This window comes from Leuciscus leuciscus (genome assembly GCF_965113295.1).
Source record: "Leuciscus leuciscus genome assembly, chromosome: 22".
Classification (NCBI taxonomy): Eukaryota; Metazoa; Chordata; class Actinopteri; order Cypriniformes; family Leuciscidae; genus Leuciscus; species Leuciscus leuciscus.
In genome coordinates, this window is record NC_138746.1 from 31,157,432 (window position 1) to 31,176,272 (window position 18,841).

Genomic DNA, 18,841 nt, shown 5'->3' on the forward strand with positions numbered 1-18,841 from the left:
TTCTGCTATGGTAATGTCCCTGTCTACATGCCCGCAACATTTAACAACGTATACTTTACGGGTTTTTAAAAAAAAAAATTTATGCTAGATAGGCCTATAGATATGTGCCCCATTTAGCATTTTATGTTTTAAGGTTAATTTTTAATTAGTCAGATATTAGATAATTATATACTTTTAAAATATTGTTTATCCTTATTATTTAATGGGGCTATCTGTAAATCATTACATTGTAAAAAATAATAATAAGGCTATAATAAAATATAAATAGAATAAAAAATATATATATATAATCAACACCTGCAAGTGTACACTTTGAAGAGTAAAAATTACAGAAGGTTACGTTAATTCAATATTATATGGTAATCAAATTGCGCTTCCAAAAGTCATACATTTGTGGATGAAGAAAAAAACTAAATAAACGAATATACAAATTTATTTGAAATATAATAAATACAAAGAATATAAAGCTTAAAAATACAGTCGTCACAAAATCGCTCCTCCCCCACAGCGATGCAGAAATATAAATATGAATATGTATTTATTATGTATTTCACAAAGACAAAACAGAAAAGTCATATATAAAAAGAAAGCTCTCATTCTCAGGAATGTGACTGTGTAGTTTGTTTTATTGTTTTAACATCATAGTTCAAATTATCTTACGCAGTGAAATATGATTTGTGAAAAAACAAAGACAAACGTCTCATTTCTACATCGATTATAGGTGCTCTAAGCTAAAAGGAGCCACAAACTCTAAAAGAAGTGTATCATAGAAAATAATCATTAGATCATAATGAATGATGACACTTTAATATATACGATGCACATGTACCATGGCATTTACATGCAGGACTATAGGCGTATCACTGATTTAAATATAAATATTACTACACTTATCAGGGTCCAAGCACCATACGGTGACACAGTGGCCTTGTCTCTCAAAAATTATACAAGTCTTATAAAGACGCATCTCTTTAGCCAAGCATTCACATAATACATCTCTTTCATTATCATTCTCTGCGATTTTAATAAAGCTAATCTCACCCATGAACTGCCTAAATTCAGACAGCACATCACCTGCCCCACCAGGGACACTAACATACTGGACCATTGCTACACTGCTTTAAAGGACGCATACCACTCTGTCCCCAGTGCAGCTTTGGGACTCTCTGATCATTGTTTGGTTCATCTTCTCCCAGCCTACAAGCAGAAACTTAAATCTGCTAAGCCAGTTGTAAGAACTGTAAAGAGATGGACCAGCGAAACAGAGCAGGTCTTAAGAGGTTGTTTTGACTGCACTGATTGGAGTGTTTTTGAGGCTGCAGCCACTGATCTGGATGAGCTCACTGACACTGTGACATCTTACATCAGCTTCTGTGAGGACATGTGTGTCCCCACTAGGACTTTAACATATAACAACGATAAGCCATGGTTCACTGCAAAACTAAAACATCTTCGTCAGGCCAAAGAGGATGCCTACAGGAGTGGGGACAGAGCCCTGTACAAACAGGCCAAATACACACTGACAAAGGAGATCAGAGGAGCTAAAAGAGGAGCTTCTCTGAAAAGCTGAAAAGCCAGTTTTCAGCTAACGACCCTGCATCAGTGTGGAAAGGCCTGAAAGCCATCACCAGCTACAAGACACCATCCCCCAACACTGTTGAGAATCAACGACTGGCCGACGATCTCAATGTATTTTACAGTAGATTTGAAAAGCCTGCTCTCACACCCCACACCCGCTCTGACCGTCTCTACACACAACCATCAACACCCCCCTCCCTCCCCCTACTGCTTCTCAGCCTGCACCTCAGATCAGTGAGGGGGATGCATGCAGAGTCTTCAGGAAACAGAAGATAAGGAAAGCCAAAGGCCCAGACGGTGTCTCACCAGCCTGTCTCAAAGCCTGCGCTGTCCAGCTGTCATCCATCTTCACACTGATTTTCAACAGATCACTGGAGCTGTGTGAAGTCCCCTCCTGCTTCAAACACTCCACCATCATCCCGGTACCCAAGAAACCTAAAATCTCTGGACTTAACGATTACAGACCTGTTGCTTTGACATCTGTGGTCATGAAGTCATTTGAGAGACTGGTGCTGGCCTACCTGAAGGACCTCACTGGACCCTTGCTGGACCCCCTGCAGTTTGCTTATCGAGAAAACAGGTCTGTGGGTGATGCAGTCAACATGGGACTGCACTACATCCTCCAACATCTGGACAAACCAGGGACTTATGCAAGGATCCTGTTTGTGGACTTCAGCTCCGCTTTCAACACCATCGTCCCGGATACCCTCCTGAATAAACTAACCCAGCTCTCTGTGCCCTCCTCCATCTGTCAGTGGATCATCAGCTTCCTGACAGACCGGCAGCAGCTAGTGAGGCTGGGAAAAGTCACATCTCGGACCCTTACCATCAGCACTGGTGCCCCCCAGGGGTGCGTTCTCTCCCCACTGCTTTTCTCCCTCTACACAAATGACTGCACCTCCAAAGACTCCTCCGTCAAGCTCCTGAAGTTTGCAGACGACACCACAGTCATTGGCCTCATCCAGGACGGTGACGAGTCTGCTTACAGACAAGAGGTTGAACAGCTGTCTGTCTGGTGCAGTCATAACAACCTGGAGCTGAACACGCTCAAAACTGTGGAGATGATAGTGGACTTTAGGAGAAACCCCCCTGCACTCGCCCCTCTCACCATCATGGACAGCACTGTGACAGCAGTGGAGTCATTCAGGTTCCTGGGCACTACCATCTCTCAGGACGTGAAGTGGGACAATCACATTGACTCCATTGTCAAAAAGGCCCAACAGAGGTTGTACTTCCTTCGTCAACTGAAAAAGTTCAACCTACCACAAGCACAGATGACTCAGTTTTACTCAGCTGTTATTGAGTCGGTTCTGTGCACTTCTATAACTGTCTGGTTTGGGTCAGCCAGCAAATCAGATATAAGAAGACTACAACGGACTGTTAGGACAGCTGAAATGATCATTGGTGTACACCTCCCCAACCTTCAGGACTTGTACAATGCCAGAGTGAAGAAACGGGCAGGGAACATCATCACAGACCCCTCCCACCCCGGCCAAAACCTGTTTGCACTTCTGCCGTCAGGCAGACGTTACAGATCTCTGCGCACTAGAACATCTAGGCACAAAAACAGTTTTTTCCCCCATGCTATCTCCAGCTTAAACTGCTAAAACAGCAATTAACACCTGCTGTATAATTCATTCAGTACTTGAGAGAGAAGCAAGAGGGTTTTTTTTGTGTAAATACATATACAAATTTTATTTATAGAGCTGTACACACAATGCACAAATCTGTACATAAGTCTTAGTTTGTTTCAGATGTATACTAGAACTATTATTATTGTTTATTCAATTTATTTATGTTCACATTTAAATGCCTGTTCTAATGTCATATATGTATGTATGTACCAAGAGCTCCTGTAAAAACCACAAAATATTCCTTGTGTGTTTGTGCACACTTGGCGAATAAAGCTCATTCTGATTCTGATTCTGATAACCTTGTTACTGTATGGACATTTATGTATTTATCAGTCTAATTACATCTGTCTTTTGCCTTTATATTTAGCCTAAAAAGGCTTAAATGTAACAAACTTTTGTCAATCATGTAACTTAGTGTAATTATCGATTTTCTCTGAAACAATATGAGTCTTTTAGCTATAGCTATCATTTTTAACTTGGCCAAAATAGGTCTTGTTTCAAAGGACAAGCCATATCACTTCCAAACCTTCCTTTAATTATTCCAAGTTTTTCCCACTCGGTCTTGCCAGACCAGAGTTGCTTGTCTGCTAGTGCTAGTAATACATTTACTGATTGGGACACTTTTTGCCATTGAGATTAATTGGAAAAAGTGTCCCAATCAACCTGAATTCAACCTACACATTGCATTCTTTTTAATTATTTGTCCTTATGAGTAAATGTTTCCTTTCCCTTGTATAATATATATATATATATATATATATATATATATATATATATATATATATATATATATATATATATATATATATATTAAGGTGGCCCTTATTTTTCAAGTTTTGATTTAGGATTGTCTGACCCCCTCAAGTTGTTCCAATACATGAAAAAATATTTCAGGCAAAATATGAGCTCATTTGAACAATATTTAGAGGTGGCTCGATGACGTTGAAGTTTTGTATAATCAGTTATTATGCTCAATTTGTGATAATTACCACTTGCCTAATTTTATCTCAAATATTTAAATTATATACTTGCTTATTTAATGGCAATTTTGAATTTACAGTCATTTTGCACAAAAGATATTCTATGCATTTCTTGAAGAAGCATAAATTCTGTTATTTTGCCACTTTTGTGACTTATTTCAAGTATTTGTCATTACTGGCTGTGATTTGCGGTCGTCGGCACTTAAGCACTTCACAGGCAGCAGAGGAGCCCAATGGCGACGGGAGGGACAACTAACTTTGTCTCGAAGTCCAGCAGAAACCTGTTTTCAGTGCTGGGTATACATGCATTCCTGTCTGAAGATCCCGAATCATGGAACAGTAGAGATGATTTCAAAGCTGCTGAGGCAATAATCAATAGTCTGGACTGGCGGTAACAAACGACCACGCAGAACGTGGTGTTGCGCTCATCCAAGAAAGATGCGTCACATTCCGGGTGCTTTAGGTGTGAAGAACAGCTGCTGTATGCTCTGCAAGTCATTGAGCAAAACCGAATACAATTTCCAGATGCCAAGAAATCAACACTGCTTGGTGTTAAGAAACTCTGAACTATTGACTTTGAACTGTGCAAACTGTGAAAAGATGCGTATCATCAGTTATCTTTGAATAGTCAAATGTATGTTGTATAAGATATATTTGGTTAAATAATTAATATTGTACTCACATTGAACTGTGATCAAGTAATAGGCTACGTGATTTGATGCATTCTGCAAACTGTGTATAGTATTGAATACAATTCTCAATGCTAAACGTTTTAGAATGAAGAATTTTGCTGACTTGTAGAATTGCCTACAAAAACAGCAAACTTTGATGTGCTTGAGCTACCTCTAAATATTAATATTTTTGCCCCATTTTTTTTCTGGGGTGTTTTTAGCATAAATGGAACAACTCTGGGGGGTCAGGCTGCAGAAAAACAGAAAACTATTTTTTTTCGCACACTTAAGGGCCACCCTAATATATATATATATATATATATATATATATATATATATATATATATAGCGCAGGTAAGTGTGTCACTTACAGTATATATGAGCTAGTCTCAATCTCCTGGTATATCTAAACCTATTAGCCTACAAAAAACTGAAGAAGACACTGATTTCATTGAGTCATTTTGGTGGATTCTGCATGTGGAAAACTGAAGGAAAACATTTTAAAGAAAAAATATTTAAACTATATTTAAAATGAATATTCGTAATTCATTTTTAATATTAAACTAAATAAAACATTTTTAAAAAGCTTATTTAAACCATATAAATATATGATTGCAAATTTCCCACTGAGTTGAAAGTCGTTAAAATACGACAGATATTTTCTTTAGTAGACGGTTTTATGTCTTAAGTCTGAACATAGATAAATAAGCATTTATAAATAACATTCATTTGATTAATCCATTGATTCAAAATCGACAGATCCGATGAGCTGCGTCAGAAGATCCTTCTTTTGTGTGTGTGTACTTTTTTTTTGTTTTACGCCATCTTTTGTGCACTCTTATTTTGAATCCGTTGCGTCACATCCGCCGGCCATTTGTATCGTTTCTATGCGTGTGTTGTGTTTTTGGAGAAGTGAGTCCGTGCAGTCAGTGGACCCTTGAGCGTTAGTTTACGTCCAGTGAGTTGCTCATAGCTGAAATCAAATGTATTAAAACAGTTTTATTATTTTAATTTTGTTGCGTTGATGCGACGTGAACAGTATTACATCTGCATGGTTGTGTGCGCGAACTAACGTGTTAGTGACACGGTTCGTCTGGCCCGCTAGCGGCTCACCGAGCAACTTGTGGCTGTTGTAACGTTACGACACTAGCCGCCAACCGTTGGAAAATGGGGAAAAACCGCAAGCGTTTGAAAGGAAAGGGGAATGTTCCGGCTATGGGACCTCGACCACAGCATGGCATGCCAGCACCAGCACCAGCACCTCCTCCACCCAGACCTCCTCCTCCTCACGGCGGGTTTCGCGGTCCTGCTCCTGTCCGCCCGATGGGCCCACCTGGACAGAGGTTCCCTGGGCCCCATCGGGACTTCGGGCCCCAAAACCCCAGAATGATGATGATGGATAACATGGAAGGGGACAGACGGTTTATGCATGAAACACAGGGATTCATGATGCACGATGAGCCTTTCCACCCGATGGACTTTCCCGACAGACATGAGTTCCACCACCAGGCTTTTGACGGTCCTGATCCGCGTTTCCAGCAGCATCACTCAGAGTTTGGGAACCGACCACCAGGACCGCGGTTCTACCGCCCAGAGCTTGACTGTGCACCGCGGTTCCGTTCCCCGGAGTTTTGCGAGCGACCTCCAGACTTCTGCCCGCCTGAGTTTGATGATCGACGTCCTGATTTCTGCCCGCCCGAGTTTCTGGGAAGACCCTCGAACTTCCACCCGTCTGAATATGAAGGCGGACCAGGTTTCCACGGGATGAACCCTGGATTCGACCAAATGGAGCAGTATGGTCCAAGAGACCCTCATTTTGTGCCACAGATGGATGTACATGTAAGTTTTTGGGGTCCTCATTTGTTTTGTACTGTCACGCTGACCAATCACTTCGCAATAACGTTAGCCAAGTGTTTGGATTTAGGCAGGGAATAGTAGTCCAGTGATTTTATGAAAAAAGGTTGAACAAATTGCAACAGAAGCAGACTCATCTGATTTTGTATCCTCAATATGTCCTGAGTAAGAAAAAGAAAAAAGCCCCAAAGAATCCCATTAGTGGAAAGTTTCGAAAAAGATCCAAATATAGCCTATTCATACGCCTATTCATTCTTTTTCTCACGTGAATAGGGTAAATTTCAACCTTTAGATATCACCATGCATTACTGAGTTGATTACTTGCATCAAGACAAACAAACAAATGTATTACAAGTTTTTTTGAAATTGTTTGTTAACATGGACAAACCTGGCTATATCCAATGTTTAGATCTGTTGTGGTATTTATGCAAATTAGCACATTCGTAATTAGATTATGCACCGTTTGTCCATGTTAACAAACAATTAAAAACTATTTGTTTTGTTTGCCTTGATGTAAGTAATCAACTCAGTAATGCATGGTGATATCTAAAGGTTAAAAATGTTACCCTATTCACGTAAGAAAAAGAATGAATAGGCGTATGAATAGGCTATATTTGGGTCTTTTTCTAAACTTTCCCCTAATGGGATTCTTCGGGGCTTTTCTTTCTTACTCAGGACATATTGAGGATACAAAATCAGTTGAGTTTGCTTCTGTTGCAATTTGTTCAAGGTTGACCCCCATTTTGGCTTAAAATGAATGGACTACAGGATTAGGATTGTGATAGAATCTTAAAGGGATAGTTCACCAAAAAATTTAAATGTTGTCATCATTTACTAACCCTCAATTCTGCTGAACACAAAAGAAGATATTTTGAAGAATAGGGGGGAACCAAACAGTTGGCGGGCCCCATTTACTTTTATAGTTTAGAAAAAAATACTGTGGAAGTCAAGGGGATCCATGACATTCTTCAAAATATCATCTTTTGTGTTCAGAAGAAATAAATTCATACAGGTTTGGGACAACTTGAGGGTGAGTAAATGATGATGAACTCACCCTCTAGAAATGATCTATCGCTTAAAGTTATATAGACCAGGGCAGGGGTTTTCTATCTTTTTTTTATGCCACGACCCCCAAATATGATCATCCTCATGCAATGGACTCTCAATCTAAAATTTTAAATGCAGCAGCTAGCCTATATTTAAGTATAGAAAAGTCAATATTATAAGTATGTTGATTACATTTGTATGTTACAATGTATTATTAACTTTAATAATACAATTTATTTTAACCAAATGTATTTGTTTATTTAGTCAATTAGCCTAGTTCATTTTTGTGTTGTTGTTGTTGTTGTTTTTTGCACTGCTTTTCCACGGACCTGTTGACCCTGCCGTGCGGCCCCTAATGAAACCCCTTGATATAGACTATTGATGGAGAAAAATTATAGTCAAGTTGGATCAGAGAGTGTAAAAGTATGAAGAAGTACGAATTTTTTAATAAAAAAGTTTGGAGATGAAGAATGGAACTTTCTGCTAATAATGTCATGTGCTTTTGGGTCCATTATGATTGGAGCTGGATAAGATGAGCTGCTTTGAACTATCACAGTACTGATATTTTGGGAGGAAGTTGAGGCCCTGTTTACACCTAGTATTAAGATGCGTTTTGGTCGATTGGATCACAAGTGGACGACACTAAATACAGGTGTAAACGGGGTCTGAAACATTTTGAGCTTGTCCACTTCCAGGGGTAGTCGAAAACGCATTCGACCGGATTGCTTTTGTAGTGTAAACACTCATGTGATCAAATGTGTTCAAACAGCCACAAAAAACGCCTAGGCGCCTATAAACCTAATGTCTAAACTTTATGGGAAGCGCGCTAGCCGGACGGGATTTAAACCTTTGCCCTGTCCAAATACCCAAGTTTGCGGTCTTTGCACTTGACCACTTGTCTTCATATGGCGCTTTTCCACTGCATGGTACGGCTCGGTACGAATCGCCTCAGCGCGGAACGTTTCGGCTCGCTTTGCTTTTCCACTGCATGGTACGGCTCGGTTCGGCTTGGTACGGTTCGACTCAGCGCGGAACGGTTCGGCTCGCTTTGCTTTTCCACTGCGTGGTACGGCTCGGTTCGGCACGGTTCGGTTCGCTTTAGCTCGGTTGATTTTCCACTGCAGTTAGTACCGCTTCAAAGTGGGTGGGACTGATCATTATAGTTGCCGTCTCTACTGCCATGATTATATGCAAATTAAAATTTGCATATTAAATGCAAATTTTTCATTCTGTGTTTCCCCATCCACTCCTCGGCAACCAACGAGAGGAACGTCTGCACCTCGTCCACTGACCACGATTCAGCCATTTCTTTTTTTAAAGTTTATACTATTTTTTTGAAGCAAATACTTTTAAAACAGGTGCTACAGTGTTGGCTGTTGTCTACTGGCTATTTAAATCTAGCGGGTTTAGTGTCTCGTGTTGTAAATACAATGACGCTGGTAGTGATGATTCTGTCTGACCAATCAGTGATCTGCAGTGTTTTCACGTCACATTTTAGTATCGGTACGGTACGCTTGGAACCTCAACAGAGGTGGTACCATTTAAAGCGAGCCGTACCGTACCATGCAGTGGAAATGTGTCATAAGTGAGCCGTACTGAACCGAGCCGTACCGTACCATGCAGTGGAAAAGCGCCAAAGCGTGCCATACCGTACCATGCAGTGGAAATGCGCCATTAGGCTGGCCCAGACACTTGAAGATTTTAAGGCAGATTTTTAAGCCTGATTTGCATCCCCCAACAATCTGGGGGGTGTGGCCCGATTTGAGGCTTGTCGCAACTGACGTTTTGTCCAAAAAATCCTCAATTGTGTGGTCTTATTACGATTATTTTATTGCTCCCGATAGCGTCAGATCCTCCACGACTCTTGATCTGGCTTCCTCTGACGTGATACCCGCAACAGCCAATGAGAGCGAGCAAGCGTCACCTACCAGATGCTGCGTGCTTCTATAAATGAAACTTGGCAGCCGCAAACATGCCACGAAAGTGGAGAATTGAGAAAGATCAACCATATTTTTTATTTTACTTTGTGTTTTACTGTAAGACAGAACGCGCTCCAGGAGAGCCAGCTGACGACGCCGATTTGTCCTATCAACAAGTGTGTGGGGTCACGCGGTCCGGCTGAATCTAGTGTGTGTGTGCAAAATCGATTGACATGACGTATTTCCTGTCGTGAAGACTGCAAGTGTGCATAGATCTTTTGATTACCCGATGTGACACACTTATAGTCTTGCAAAAAATAAATAAAAAATGCACGTGTTTACAGAGCTTCTTTTCCCAATACACTTTGCATTTTAAAATAAACTTCTAAATGTCTGTTCAGTAGTCTATGTAACATTTAAAATTGTGGTGCTTCTTATTAAGTGATAGAAAGCAGTTGCAAATGTTGTACAAAATACACACCCTTCTCATATTTGCACCAATAAAAATGTGCAACACTTTGTTTTACTACCAAATTATGTAATATCTAATTATAATTAAACTTACAGTGAAATGTTTTCCTCGCGATTTCTGGGCACGCGAGTTCCCGAACATAATGCATGATGGGATACGCTTAGCCGAAGCGGTATTCGAGAGAGTGTGGGTTTAGTGTGCATTAATGGCACTGCACTTTTAAGACATGGGACAGTCTTGTGCACTTACTTCCTGTCGTGTGCACATGCTCTCAAGTGGCCAAGATCACAAGTGTATGTATTTGGACTGGGCATTTGGCTGGAGACCCAAGTTTGGTGTGAAGACGAGAAAACGTACCAAGCTCATTATGGGTCTCATTCACTAATAATTGCGTGTATTATTTTGTATTTGTATGCACAGAAGAACTTGTTAGATGTTAGTGAATTTGGAGTAGTCTAAATGAGCGGCTGTGTGCATGAGGTTAGTCATTTGCATAAAACACACCCAAACCATCTCCACATAAGGAGATGCTTTCCTTACAGCGTTCCGTCACTCTCGTCAAGCTTCCTGCTGTTTGCAGACCAGTTCTCACAATAAACTGCTTTTATACAGACCTCTACCTATCCAGCTGTACACATGCGTATATCTGCATTATTCAGAGAAACCTCGCAGCTGAAGCTATAACGCTGCTTTAACTGTATATGATGGAAATGGAATGTATTTAAAAATTTAATTGTATTATTTAATAATATTATATAATTTTATATATGGATTATATAATACAATTAATGCAACATACTTCCATATAATTATAGTCGTGTTAGGATGAAATATAACAACGCGATTAGAAGGCCGTGGCGTACAGACTAAGTGCATTTTGTGTGCGTGTGGTTTCAGTTGTTCCTATATTTTTTCGTAAATTTAGAATAAATTTGATCACGAAATTTTTGGTGAATCGTGATTTGTTCTTAAAATCGACTGTACGCACATTTCATGCTCAAATGTGTGCGTACGCATGCTTAATGATGAATGAGACCGAATGTTCTCTCACAATTCCTGATTTCTAACACACACTCACAGCGTTCGGCTGGTCTTAGATATTGTTCATATGTAAATTGCGTGAGCTTATTTCATCCAGTAGATTAAAGATCTGAAAAGGCCCATAGACCCTCCCCTCGAAGAAATCAGGACAGAAGTGGTTGAAAGTGGACAAAAGAGACAGATTAAAACACCAGATGTAAACAGGAATGTGTCTCCCTCGTCTACTTGTGATCCGATCGACCAAAACGCATCTTATACACCAGGTGTAAACAGGGCCTGAAGTTGCAATAGTCTTTTCTTCCCTATTGTGTGACGTATATCAGAATGAAACAAACAGAAAAAACATAGGGTGGGAGTCGTGGACTTTATTTTGTCCATCAGGAATTGATTGGATTATGGGTGGTTGTTTGCTATCGCTGTGATGTCAAATTATTGACTGGTTGTCCCGCCCTCGTGCCAGTAAACACATCATAAATGCAAGAGGGATTCTCACTCTTTTTAAGATATAACGCTGGCCATGGATTAATAATTTATAATAAATACTGCAATATTTCATTAAAAACAGTTGTCAATTTTATTTGAATGTAGAATGAAGCAAATATTATTATTTTTTTCATGTAAATAAGGGCAATCATGCATTTGGAGAGAGAGGAGGGTTTGCTGGACCTCCACTAGATTTCCGAGGCCCAGGTCCAGTTCAGCCACAACCTGAGGCGTTCAGTGCCACTGTAAGTTCACACTTGTATTTAATTCATTGCTAAATGTTTGCTCTTCTATAAGCTTGCAGATCTGCAGTGCAATGTCTGATGTGTTTTTAATTTAGAGCATGCCTCTCCCTGGAAATGCCTGTCCACCCCAACCTCCGCAGAAAAAAGATCAGCCGGCACCAAAAGAAACAAAGACAGAACCTTCCAAATCGATGGCATCAAAGATATCAGCATTCAAGAATATCTCTGCAAAGTAATTTATAGCCATGCTTTTTTTTTTTTTTTTATGGAAAATGGATAGTGGTTCTGAGAAAGGAGAGGTTGTTGAAGTAAACAAACATGTGTGTTTTCATTTCAGCACTCCTCGTGGACGCTCATTGGGAATCATTTCATTTATTGGTGTAAGTATTAAAAATATTGTAAATTATATTAGTAGGTTATTAATAATGAATAATGTGTTGAACATGTCAGTGTGCGCTAAACAAATATGATGCTAAACCGTGATGTAATAAAAGATTTCTATGTTAATCATCAGTTTTTGACCTAACCAACTATGACAGACATATGCAACATAAAACACTTTTTGTATTATAGTAAAATGGTTTAATTTTCGTTAGAATATCATTGTGCATGATGTTAATAGCCATAATGAAAGCAATGCATAATTTACCTATAAGTTAAGGGAAACAAGAACATTCAAACTATTAACTCTGTAACAAAAAAAGTGTATACCATGACAAAGATTGTATCTGATTGGTAAATTGCTTGTCGCTGGAATCTTTGCTGACCAATCAGAAGCCAGGACTGGAATGATCTATTTTAGATTTTTTTTCAATCCATTATTTTCCGAGTTAACATTTAAAACCATATAACCATTTGTGCTACATTTTTATTTAAATGAGTGATTATTATTGTTTTAAATTTTTTTGCTTGAAAATCTGAATGCTTTTTGAGTATCAAACATTTTGATAGCACTGTTTTTGATTTCTCCTCAGAATAATTGTGGTTTCATTGAACGGGAGGATTTGAAGAAATTCTCTTTTGTATTTGATGCCTTTTTTGGAAACCGAGCTAACTTGGTGCCTGGGGTTAAAGTGCATTTCACAGTAGTGAAAAATCTGGTATGTGTTTATATATATATGTGCTAAAATCCCAGAATTCATTTAAGGCATTTTACATATTGAAGATATTTTTGTGCTTTAATTTCTTGTGATGTCAGGGAAAAGAATGTGCGGTTGACGTGAAAGTGGCACCAGGAGGAACAGATGACATTGACAGTACGGTGTATGAAGGCGTAGTTCTGACAGTCCTTCCTGATGTGAGTAAAAGTCAAATTAGTACGTTTTTGAGTGGAGGGAAAAACATGCTGTTTTCGTGCATGTATCTTTAAATGCAAATTATCTGCTGCTCCCCACACCCTCATATCCAGAAGAGGGCGGAGCCTTTACAGCTCGTGCCTCAGATACTCTGCCAAAGACTAACAAAACATCTGTATGGTTTTGATTAAGGCTGCACGATGTGTTGTTTAAGCATCGATATCGCGATGTGCGAATCCACGATAGTCACATCGCAGGATGTGCGATGTAGACTGTCGTAGTTGATCCGTGATTCATAACCGTTACGGGCCAGCTGCTCCCCGGCCCTTGACGCATGTTTTTCGCGGATTAATGGCACATCTTAACCATCATAGAGTGAAAGTTTATATTTGCATGTGTTTTTAAGTCCGGTCAGTTTAACAGGGCATATATAAGAATGAGCAGAGAGAGAGAGAGAGAGCCCCGGCCGCGTGCGCGCTCACCTTCACCGTCTTCAAACAACACGAGCGCTGTCTTGCTTTCTCTCTCCCTCGCGCATATTAATCAAAATCAATTGGCACGATGGTGTCGAACAAAAAAAACAACAACTGTCCAGTGATGAAATGTTTTCTGTGTTGATTAGGGTTGGGTACCGAAACCCGGTTCCAATAGAGAACCGGTTCCGACGTAAACGGTAGTATCGAGACCGAATAAGAACGCAACTTTCGGTGCCTGATTTCGGTGCCTGACTTTTTTCACCGCCCCCTATAAAACATCTCGCGGCATGAATGATCCAATAACAAAACATCTCCAGTTAACCAGCAGAGCATTCATTTAGTTCGTTTGTTAAATAAGAGACGATCTAGCGCTCTGATCTAGCGATCTGCGATCAGTGGCGCGGATTCTTGTGGCTCGCGCACACCGCACTTTCTTCACGCGCGCTTCAATACGTTGGACGCGGACGCGCTTCAATACGTTGCAGAGATCGATCTATTTATGAGGCGTCGTCTAGTATGTGCGCGGAGAGTTTGTGTGTGCGTGCTCGCGTCTCAGATGAGTATGTGCGCGAGTGTGTGTGTGTGTGTGCTCGCGTCTCAGATGTATGTGCGTGAGTTTGTGTGTGTGTGTGTGTGTGTGTGTGTGTGTGTGTGTGTGTGTGTGCTCGCGTCTCAGATGAGTATGTGCGTGAGTTTGTGTGTGTGTGTGAGCTTGCGTCTCAGATGAGTATGTGCGCGGAGAGTTCCGCGCGTCTCGTGTGTGTAGAGTTTGTGTGTGTGTGTGTGTGTGTGTGTGCTCGCGTCTCAGATGAGTATGTGCGTGAGTTTGTGTGTGTGTGTGTGTGTGTGTGTGTGTGTGTGTGTGTGTGTGTGTGTGCTCGCGTCTCAGATGAGTATGTGCGCGGAGAGTTCTGGTGAAATAAAAAAATATAGCCTAATGCACACAAAGTGTCCCTGCTTGATTTACAACCACTGATGAGCATAATCGGTTTAAAAAAACAACAACAACAAACAAAAAACTACGAATGCGGATTAGAACCCAAAACCTCTGACATTCTTGACTAAAGTTCAAGTTCAGCTGCAGTGTTCCTCTTCGGGTAAGTCTAGTATTTTAATGCCAACTGCAAATCTTGCATATCAAGTATGAAGTATATCAAGTATATTTATATGAGGCTATACTATGTGTGTTAAATATTTCTGCTCAGTGTCAGATATTTTTCTGTTTTGTAAAAGTCTATAATATATAATACGTAATATAATATATAATATATATAAATAATATGAGAAGAACATTTTTTGATCTTAACTTAAGTGTTTTCGGCTACATCAGTAGCCTTTTAAACGGCACAATTTTTTATTTAATCAGAAATCAGAAAATCTTTTTCAGAAAACACACACAGGTATTATTTTTTTGATAAAGTGTGTACGGTTTCGTTTTCTTAAGTACCGGTTTAAGAACCGTTTAAGCACCGGAACCGTTTGAAAAATACCGAGTAAGTACTGGTATCGGATAAAACCCAACCGATACCCAACCCTAGTGTTGATAAATCTTGTGCGATATCCTAAACTGCCGAGATAATTACACAACGCGTGCCGTAGACCATTGGTTCCCAACCTGGGGTCCGCGCCCCCTTGGGGGGGCGCCAGAGTTCACAGGGGGGGCGCGGGAGCGGATATGCTTTGAGGTGAATAAAGATGCATTAAATGTTCCACTAATAATTTTATATCAAAATATTTTTTCAAAGTTTAAAAAAAATCTTATGCTTACAATGCCGATTTCAATTACAATTTCGTTATTTCAAATGTAGGCGCGTTGCGCGTGGCAAGCGCGCTCATAATGTAAGAGACGGCGCGACCACAACATTGCCCAACATCAAATGGCAAACATAATGCAAGCGGAACGAAACTGCTCGTTATTGTGTGGTTGACGGGACCGTTTATCAGTTTGGACCAGTGCAGCGCGAGCCGATCGTGATGATGCGACACTGTTACTACACAGCGCTAATAAGAGATCCAGTAAAGAAAGCATTTGAATGCGCCACAGAAGTAATAACATCGCTGCGAGATCTAGTGAGAAACATTCAAATTTCTCCGTTATTAACGGATCAAACCGCGCTGACGTGGAATCCTGGAAGAAACATTGTGCCATGAATGAACTATCCAGTGTCCACAGATCTGCAACATTCACCATGGATTTACTGTTGTAACACTCACTGCAACCATGGAAGTTTGGCAGGAATAGTCGGCTATAATGCCTTCAAGTAACCTTACATCGGTTTTATTTTTACATTATGAATACAATTGCTGCCCTCAAATGTTAATCTGAAATAAAATAACCCTTTGTTTATAACTACTACTATATTACATTTCCTTTTTTCCAAGGAGCTGTTTTGTTTTATATGGTCATAAGAAGAGTCAATTATAGCTCTAGAATTAAAAAAAGATCACACTTTATGATGTTAGTTTTAATATAAAAAAAAAATGAAATCAAGGAAATTCGCGAACTAATGATTCCTTTGAACCGATTCAATTTAATGAATGGTTTAAACAACTGACCTGTCCAACACTGAACTCACGAGACGTCTGAATTGGTGTATAAAAAAATCTGTAACACTTTACAATAATGTTCTATTTATTAAACTATTTAACTACATTAGTTAACATTTACTATTAGTAAATTGCACTTCTACAACATTGTTAATTTCAACATTTAGGCTATAGCCTTATTGAAATCAAAAGTTGTACAGTATTTGTTAACATAGTTAATGCACTGTGAAATAACATTACCAAACAATGAACAGCTGTATTTTATAAACTAAGATAAACAAAGATTAATAAATACAGTAACAAAAGTATTGCTCATGGTAAGTTCATGTTAGTTATTAGATACATTAACTAATGTTAACAATTCAAACCATATCCTAAAGTTACAAACAAATCATTTACTCTAATTTAAATAATACCCTGATGTTTAAAATATTTAAAATGAGAATGTAAGTGTGCTTACCCCATATTTGTTTGTAAGAAAAAAATAGATTAGATTTAATTTCACATCGCAATATATATCGCAGAAAAATAAAATATCGCAATGTCATTTTTTCCCAATATCGTGCAGCCCTAGTTTTGATTATCATCTCTATTGCGGTCACGCTCACGTGACATTGCAGTTCTTCATCATCATGAAAGTTTATTATCTGCATGTGTTTTAAAGCCACATCAGTCTAAACTTCTGATATATGGTTTTCTGAGCGCACACATCCGAAGCATCCGCACAGAAAGCTGGATGTCAGACGGAGCGTCCCTTGAGTATTTAACTAAGTTCTCTTTCACGTGTTATTGTGCTTAAACTGTCAAATACACACAAGGTTATGTCAAAAAGTGAAGAAATCGCATGTGTACATTTAGATCTGTGAATTAAAGTGTCAGCATACTGCAACCTACTGCTATATATGCCATTAATAAGAAACAAACAACAAAAGAAAAACAGAAAATCACTCACTGCTCTTGATTGAATAACTCTAGTTGCTGGTAACACTTTACAATAAGGTTCATTAGTTAACTACCTTAGTTAACATGAACTAAGAATGAACAATACTTCAGCATTTATTAACCTTAGTTAATATTAATTTCAACATTTACTTATATGTTATTAGAATCAAAGTTTGGATTTATTAACATTAATCCACTCTGAACTGTAAGAAATTGTAGTCCGCCTCGACCCAGATTCCACTCCAAAATATATTTTAGAATGAGCTCATCCCCAAAATGGCTTAATTATCATAGAGATGAAAGAAAGTGAAGTTATACTGTTTCTTCAGCATTTGGGTTGTTCACATCCTGAACAAATGGTAGTCAATTATAGAATGGGACTGGGTGTGGGACACAGAGAACCTTCTCAGACAATGGGGTGTCACAACTTCATTAACATACAGACCACTGCTGTTGCAACAAGAGCAACTTAATTTACATTAAGAACCGGATAAAAGGTTTAAGATTTGGATGTTCTGGGTTCATTCTGACGCCGGTGAACCCAAGGTGCTTCGTGTACCTTGCCACTGCTATGCTGTAATAAACTTCATTTTTGAGACCTTCGACGTCCACATAATTTTTTCTTACAGAACTAACATGATCAAACAATGAACAGCTGTATTTTTATTAACTAATATTAACAAAGATGAATAAATACTGTAGCAAATGTATTTCTCATTGTTAGTTCATATTTGTTCATCGCTTCGCCTTCTGAGAATATAGTTCCCAGTATGTATACGGTTAGAAGATGGCTGTGTCTCATGTGACCTTGTTATTTGTACACGCTGTGACTATACAAATCACAACATGTAAATAGGAAAATGTTGGCGTTATCTTGTCACTTATTGCCGTTTACCTCCAGTCTTTGTGCTAAGCTAGGCTAGCGGTGGGTGCGTCAGACAGAGTTACGGCACGCACGAGATGAGAAGGGTATGTATGGACTTATCTAACTCTGGGGGATACGGTGAATAAGCTAAAGTCCCAAAAAGTCGGCGTGTTCCTTTAACAAATTGACTAAATGCATTGTCAAATGACAATCGTTTCAACTTAAGTGGTGGAGAAGGTCACGTTAGCTAGGAGCTAGTAAGCTATTTGTAAGCAACCAAACTAACTAACCTAGTTAGCTGCTGAGTTTGTGTTGTTGATGAAATATAGGCTAAATTATAATACTACCTGACAAAAGGGATTGACATAGATGTATCCATAGTTGTTTTTTGTAGATTTATATGACAAGACAGGCCAGAAATAATATTAACCTCCGTGTAAATCGGTCATCATACTATTGTTATATATGCTCTGCTTTAAACTGAAGCCTGAACCCGGCCTGTAGTGCCCGAGATCGTTTGACCCGACCTGAAGCTGAAATCCGTTGCTGTAGAGATGTACCTGTAGGCTATTCTTGCTAAGACCTACACTGCACGTTCCCGCTGAACTATTATGAACTTTACTGGTTGAAACTACAAGATCATATCGTACAAGGTTTAAAACATTTAAATACACACATCAAGTGGTACAAAAAGGTGAATGATTCAGACAGATGTACAATTTAGTAGCGCCCCTCCCCCTGCTTAAAGGAACACTTCGACTTTTTGGGAGTTTAGCTTATTCACCGTATCCC

General features: G+C 39.3%; 1 protein-coding gene across 1 annotated transcript in view; it reads left to right on the plus strand.

Moving 5' to 3' along the window:
* The first annotated feature begins 5,725 nt into the window (after positions 1 to 5,725).
* LOC309486911 (uncharacterized protein) overlaps positions 5,726 to 18,841 on the plus strand; it is a 65,693-nt gene continuing 52,577 nt past the window's right edge. Inside the window, exons 1-6 of the mRNA XM_082154378.1 lie at positions 5,726 to 6,702; positions 11,823 to 11,924; positions 12,020 to 12,156; positions 12,262 to 12,304; positions 12,899 to 13,024; positions 13,123 to 13,221. Coding sequence (XP_082010504.1) covers positions 6,031 to 6,702; positions 11,823 to 11,924; positions 12,020 to 12,156; positions 12,262 to 12,304; positions 12,899 to 13,024; positions 13,123 to 13,221 — 1,179 coding nt within the window. The 5' untranslated portion in view covers positions 5,726 to 6,030. The remainder of the gene's footprint in view (positions 6,703 to 11,822; positions 11,925 to 12,019; positions 12,157 to 12,261; positions 12,305 to 12,898; positions 13,025 to 13,122; positions 13,222 to 18,841) is intronic.